The sequence below is a fragment of the Podarcis bocagei genome, assembly GCF_964188305.1.
Source record: "Podarcis bocagei genome assembly, chromosome: 7".
Classification (NCBI taxonomy): domain Eukaryota; kingdom Metazoa; phylum Chordata; class Lepidosauria; order Squamata; family Lacertidae; genus Podarcis; species Podarcis bocagei.
This window is the reverse complement of record NC_138132.1, coordinates 78,758,138-78,765,234: the sequence shown is the minus strand read 5'-3', so window position 1 is coordinate 78,765,234 and position 7,097 is coordinate 78,758,138. Positions and strand designations below refer to the sequence as shown.

Genomic DNA, 7,097 nt, shown 5'->3' with positions numbered 1-7,097 from the left:
ACCCTTGCAGGCAAAGCCAGGACCAGTCCTACCACTAGGCAGTGAGATGATTGCCTCGGGCGGCATATGCTGGGAGATGGTGGTGCTCCTCAACTCTTCCTCCATAGCTCATTAACCATACCTTTCTGTTGGAGAAGAGAGCTATGTCTTTCATCTTGCCCTGCACTTTCATGTATCTTGCATCTTGCCCTCCACCTCCAGATCCAGTGTGGTGTAGTGGTTAAGAGCGGTAGCCTCGTAATCTGGGAAACTGGGTTCGCGTCTCCGCTCCTCCACATGCAGCTGCTGGGTGACCTTGGGCTAGTCACACTTCTCTGAAGTCTCTCAGCCCCACTCACCTCACAGAGTGTTTGTTGTGGGGCAGGAAGGGAAAGGAGAATGTTAGCCGCTTTGAGACTCCTGAAGAGGAGTGAAAGGCGGGATATGAAATCCAAACTCTTCTTCTCTTCTTCTCCACCTTGCTGATCTCCCTCAGGGGCAGTGCAGTGCCATGCTGCTAGTATTGAAGTAGGATACAGAACTATAGCCACAGGTGGGGGTTTCATTCTTTCATTTGCCTCAGGCAGCAAAATGTATTGGGCTGGTCTTGACTGCACCTTTTCATAACTGCACCCCCTTCTAAGGTTATACAACCTTCTAAAATTATACAATATTCTTTAGAATTATACAATAACTAGGGATGAATTGCAACAATCAAAGCACATTGCCACGTGTTGCCTTTCAGCTCCAGCTTTTATTTTTCTGTGCACATGGGCAAATGATTCTGAGTGCCCCAATATCATCTTCTGTTGTGAATTAACTTGTGTTTTCCATGCAATTCCATTGTGCATAGCAGAACTCACGCATCATTTTCTTGAAACTGGAGGATCCTGTGTTTTCAGTGTCCTTAATTGCTTAGTGTTGGAACAAAGCTTTGTTCTAGCTCCTCCTCAGTGTTTTCTCTGCACACCAATTCCCCTCCCAGAGCTACAATTCCTAGAGTTCCCTGTGAAGAAGGTTCGATTCTTAAATCACTCTGGGAACTGTAGCTCTGGCAGGGGAATAGGGGTCTCCTAACAACCCTCAGAACCCTTAACAGACTACAGCTCCCAGAAATAGCAGGTGGAACAATGGAATGTATCTAATGCTAGCCTTGCTAAAGCAGAAGAAGAGGAGTTTGGATTTGATATCCCACTTTATCACTACCCTAAGGTGATTCAAAGCGGCTAACATTCTCCTTTCCCTTCCTCCCCCACAACAAATACTCTGTGAGGTGAGTGGGGCTGAGAGACTTCAAAGAAGTGTGACTGGCCCAAGGTCACCCAGCAGCTGCATGTGGAGGAGCGGAGACGCGAACCCGGTTCCCCAGATTACGAATCTACCACTCTTAACCACTACACCACACTGGCTCTCCAAGCAAGCCCATCCAAGCTAATAGACATGGCTAATTTAGTTCAATTAATCTCAGTAGGTCTACTCAGAGAAGGACTTAGTTGGTTACAACCAAGTGGGGGGGGCAGGCGGAAGGGAGGGAGGGATATGAAATCAGGCACAAGTGTTGGTCTGGATCCCACCCCCTTTGAAATTTTGCACTACATAGCCTGGCTTCTCGGGCGGTGATCTATAGAGTTTGTGCATGAAGTATTTATGTGACCATAAGACACTTGGCACTCCAAGGCACCTCTTCCACATGCTTCAATGTTACGACTTGCCATCAAGAGCATCCATCTGTTTAAAGCCTGGATGCCAAGTCTGGTGTGGGAGCCAAGTCAACAGATCAAATGCAAGTGTGATGTTTGCTCCTCCGCTCCGCTTTATGATGATTTAACGATTGGGGTGAAAGCTTGCAGAGCTGGATTCTGACTTACAGTAGCAGATCATAAGAGTACAAGGCTTAATATGAGTCCCCATGAACTCAGAACCCAGAGGAGAGACAGGACAGGCTGAGTTTCTAGAGTCTGTCGTGCTCTGCTATCTTGGTTGCACCTAGAAAGGGCAGAGACTTCAGTAAAGAAATATAGAGGATTTAAACTGCATTGGGAGGGAGGGGTTAGAAACAGAATCAATAGCAAACCCCTACATCAATAACAACTCAACAGTTTAGAAAATCTGGAGTAAACATAATAATAAGTGATACGTTTCTGCAGTTTGTGCATTGGGAAGAAGCTGTTTGTCCATACCATTCAATGTACTTATATACAGGACTTAACCCTAAAGCTAACAAGCTGTTAGAAACCTCGTTAAGGAATAATACAATTACCAGGTTTCAATTACATCAAGTCAAACATTTTGTAACAATACCCAGTATCATAAGCCAAGCCACTAGATGTCCTCTCAACTTGCGAGACATTTATTGCTCAGACCACAAAAAATGGAAAGTGTGTAGTTTCAGCAATCTATAACATTTTGTTGGGTGAAAGTATGAGCATTCACAATGGATTTTAAGTCATCTGGGGACAGGACTTACAACTGAACACTGATGAAACTTTATAGAGGTGTAGAAGCGAAAGGCGCCGTTTAAATCTGTCTGCCAGTTGAGAGAGAATGCTTTAAAAATAGTGTTCTTCTAGGACCTCATTCCCCACACTCTGAGCAGAATAAACAATATGCTTTTTTCCCCGGCATTGGAAGGAGGTGTGGGGAGCAAGGTGGGGCGTGAGGTACCTTTTTCCATATGTGGTAGTCATACAATGGCGTTCTTCCATTCCAAAATGCTGTATGTGAAGAAATCAACAAAATCGCCCGTCAGTCACTGCAGCTATATCCACAACTAGTTTTGCTTGTAATCTAAATCAGCAATACACAAAGACTTGGTACTCTGTCTGTTAACTGCTGTAAGACTTTTTATGGCCCCAAATGGGAAAGTCCTTGAACCGAACACACTATTCCAGGTCTCCTAACTTTGGAAATGTCATTATCTACATTGGACCTTCCATGTTAGTTTTCTCTACCACCACACACACACACACACCCAGTTTGTGTGTGGTTTGCATGTGTGAGCGGAGACCAACTGTGAGCAATGATGGATGCAAAAGAGACAAAGGTTCGCATTGCAAGTTTCCTACACTAGAGTGGTATAGTGCTTGCAATGTTGGGAGACTGTGGTTCTAAGTCCCCTACTCAGCCATGTAGCTCAGTGGGTGACCTTAGCCCAGCCTCTGTCTCTCAACCTAAACTTACAGGGTTGTTGTGAAGTTAAAATGGGAAGAGGAAAAACATGTATGCCTTTTTGAGCTCCTTGGAGGAAAGGTGGAATATAAATGCAATCAATCAATCAATAAAACAAAGCTGGTACCAAGAAGTGTGGAGATCAGCACTAACACATAAACCAAAATCACTAATAAAATGAACAGAGGCAAGCATATTTCAGAAGACTTGTTATTGCTTTATTACTTGTGCAAATAGGGAAGAAAATAGTTGGCAGCCACTGGCAGCTCATGGACAACTTTGGCTGGGAGATCAGGGGCGGTTCCTGTAAAAACACAAAGAGATGCACATGAATTTCTAAACTGAACTTGTGACCCAACAAGGTCATGCCAATGTTACATTGTAAGTCCCTCCCTCATAATGTGTTGTTGTTGATGTAAATGTTACAATTCAGATAAAAACATCCTTTCCCCCCCACAAAAAAAATTAACTATGTTCTGTATTTAATGTAGACCCACTAAAATTAATGGGCATCACTATTAATTTCAATGTGTCTATCTGAGTAAAACTTGGATACAACCCAGTATCTACCCAAAAACCCACAAGTGAAAACTGCATCCTTTTACAAAAATCTTGTATATGGGCTCTATCAGCTCCCCCCTCCCCATTCACTAGTTGCCTTTTAAAAGTAATGCAATGCTACAAACAGCAAAAGCAAATAAATGAATCATAACCCAATATAGCAAGACACGCAAAATAAAATTTAAAATGTGCTTAGAAATGTACACTTTTGGGGAAAAAACATTTGAAACACTTTCTTTTTTAAGGAAATGTCTTTATTGCTTCAACAACAGAACAGAATAACTTAAAAGCCCACATATCTCAATGCAAATGTTGCAAATTCACAGATTGTTCTACTGTCGAGGGCTGGTGGGAGTTGTAGTTCAGAACATCTGGAGGGCACTGGGTTGTGAAAGGTTGCTTTAGGCATGAAATTTATCTGGAAACTTATTCCTCTGTATGCTTGGAATGGAATTTTCTGCTTATCATCGGCATCATTATTAGCGATCAGTTCTCAAATATTTTCCCTCTGGTGAAAAATATCAACTTGCTTCTCCGAGCTGAAGGGCAGAGGAGGCTGGCACAAATCTGCAGGTGACAGGCAGTGTTTGCTGCCTCACAAAACAGACACCTCGGATAACAAGGGCTGACTGTGATAAGCTGGAAGTGTAATTACAGGATATCTCAGTGCAATTCATCTCTGAAGCAAGGCGGTAGCTGTCACTGTAAGTCAGAATCTCTCTCCATCGGACCTTCTGAGCATGTGGGCGTAGAGAGGAAACAGGCGATAATGCGCAGGAGATTATGTTCAAGTAATTAGAAACGTGGCCTCTGTAAATAAGAAGGGGTGTGGGCTCAGTGGCAGAGCACCTGCTTTGCATGCAGAAGGTCCCAGGTTCAATCCACAGCATATCCAAGTAGGAGTACGGAAGTCTCCTGCCTTAAACCCTAGAGAACCATTGCTACAAGTCAGAAAAGGCAATACTGAGCTAGACGGATCTACTCAATGCACAGCAGCTTTTTGATGTCTCGGGGGAAGGATCATAAGTGTCCTGCAGATCACACTTTGTACACAAAAGGTCTGTGGTTCGATCACCAGCATCTCCATGTAATGTCCGCTGGAGAGCTACTGCCAGTCATTGCAGGCAAAGCTGGGCTAAAGGAATCAATAGTCTGACTTGGTATAAGACAAGTGTTTATTGGGTGTATCCACAGCTCAATGGTAGAGCATCTCCTTTGCAGGCAGAAGGCCCCAGATTCAATCTCCAACATCTCCAAACCAGGTGGGTAAAGAAGCCTGCCTGAAACCTTGGGCAGCTGCTTTCAGTTAGTTTATATCAGCTTTGCCTAACCTGGTGCTCTTGAGGTTGGGCTACAACTCCCATCATCCTTGACTATTGGCCACAGTGGCTGAGGATGATGGGAGTTGGAATACATCAACATCTGGAATGTACCAAGCTGGAGAGGACTGCCACAGGGATATGGAGCCTCTGACATGCAAGAGAAATAGACTAACATATCCATCCCTACTCCATATAAGGCAGAACTAATATTTTCACTTTACTTTTTCTTTTGTAGGCATGTACACATATAGACATGTAATTATGCTTAATTTCCAGCTAGATTTGTGATCAATGGTGAGTAAAGTATTTATTCAGTACATTACATGTAAAAAGGAATTGTTAATATTTACACTGTCTACTCAATTTACAAAACCCAGATCACAACTATATGTTGCCAGTATCACTGCATAGTTCCTTTATTAATTTTAGCTTAATACCAACTGATAGCACCAAATACTACCATGTACACTACAAGCATAATGTAGTAAAGTGTCATATAGGCCAAGATTATAAATGCAATCATTGGACGCAACAACCCATTAATATTGTTTTTAGTTAGCTTTTTTTCAGGCTGAGCGCCACATTCTGTTCTGGGCAATGCTCTGGGGGGCCACATGTTAGCGGTGGGTGGGGCTAGAAACAAAAGGAGGTGGAGCAACAAATGTAAACATTACCTTCAAACAACAGGCTAATCTCTATACACACATGCACACAAATCCCCCTTCAAGCAAGCAGGAGGCATTATCAAAGTTCAGGGACACATCTCCACCCACAGAGGGTGTGAAGCTGAGGCAGTGAGGAGCATGGCCTGAGGTTAATTATCAGGCAGGTTTGCCCTGTGTAGGAGAAATTAGCCATGGTTTGCATCCAATATTGGGTCATAGGCAGAGCAGACCAATTGAAAATAATGGGCATGACTTAGTTCCGCTCATTTCAAAGGATCTGCTCTGAACCGGTGCGGTGTAGTGGTTAGGGTGCTGGACTAGGACCTGGGAGTCCAGGGTTCAAATCCTCACTCGGCCAAAAAGCTCACTGGGGTGTCCTTGGCCCAGTCACTCCTTCTCAGCCTAACCTACCTCACAGGGCTGTTGAGGGGATTACTTGAGGAGGGGGGAAACCACATACACTACACTTGGGCTCTGTGGAGAAAAAGAGAAGATACAAATGTGATAACTAACTAACTACAGTGGTACCTTGGGTTACATACGCTTCAGGTTACATACGCTTCAGGTTACAGACTCCGCTAACCCAGAAATAGTACCTTGGGTTAAGAACTTTGCTTCAGGATGAGAACAGAAATCGTGTTCAGGCGGCGCAGCAGCAGCGGGAGGCCCCATTAGCTAAAGTGGTGATTCAGGTTAAGAACAGTTTCAGGTTAAGAACGGACCTCCGGAACAAATTAAGTACTTAACCCGAGGTACCACTGTAACTAACTAACTAACTCACAGCTGGATACAATCCCTTTCTTCCTTTTTCTCAATTGAGGGACTGAAAGTACTGTGTTTAAAATAGCTAAACATGCAAAGTCTGCCTTCCGGTTGTGAATAGCACAGCTGAGGCTACACAATCAGCTTCTCCTCCCCTATTACCCATTAAAACAGAAAAGTCATGGTAGTTGAAAAGATCAGGGCTTTATTCCCAGGCTTTGTGAAGGGAGTCAACTTCTTAAGTGTGAAAGCACACATAATCTGATGTCAGGTATATTTGTCTCTTTTCCATAATATTTTTTTCTTTTCCTTTTCCTGTACTTGGTTGCAGAACATTGGCTATATTTCTCCCTGTGTTTACCCACCTTGCACAAGAATGGGGAAGACCCGGCTGGCGAAACAGAGCTGCTATTGCCTCATATGCCTCTGCTTTGTCCTCTCTCAGCCAACCACCAGAACAAATCACGCGCTTCTCTACATCTCTCCCCACCTTTTTACCCTTCTGACTCTGCTTTCCACTACACGGCTGGGCTCAACTTTTTCTCTGAAAAACCTTTTAAACTCGGCACTTGTCCTTCGACTGTGTCCCACCTGAACTTTTCATTTTCTAAGAGAGAGAGAGACAGAGAAAGCAGATTGA

The 7,097-nt window shown here is 43.7% G+C and overlaps 1 protein-coding gene across 7 annotated transcripts in view; it reads right to left on the bottom strand.

The window, feature by feature from the left end:
• Positions 1 to 2,313: 2,313 nt before the first annotated feature.
• TARDBP (TAR DNA binding protein) overlaps positions 2,314 to 7,097 on the bottom strand; it is a 38,705-nt gene continuing 33,921 nt past the window's right edge. For 4 of the 7 annotated variants that reach the window (XR_014010302.1, XR_014010303.1, XM_081203140.1 and 1 more), the window contains 2 exons: positions 3,373 to 3,451; positions 2,314 to 2,693 (listed from right to left, as the gene is read on the bottom strand). Coding sequence is in view for 3 of the 7 variants with exons in the window: in XM_081203140.1 (XP_081059266.1) it covers positions 2,663 to 2,693; positions 3,373 to 3,451 (110 nt within the window). In the remaining 4 variants the exon portion in view is untranslated. Of the gene's footprint in view, positions 2,694 to 3,343; positions 3,452 to 6,106; positions 6,170 to 6,947; positions 7,065 to 7,097 lie in introns of those variants that run through there. The other 3 variants (XR_014010305.1, XR_014010306.1, XM_081203141.1) reach the window with 3 other exon arrangements.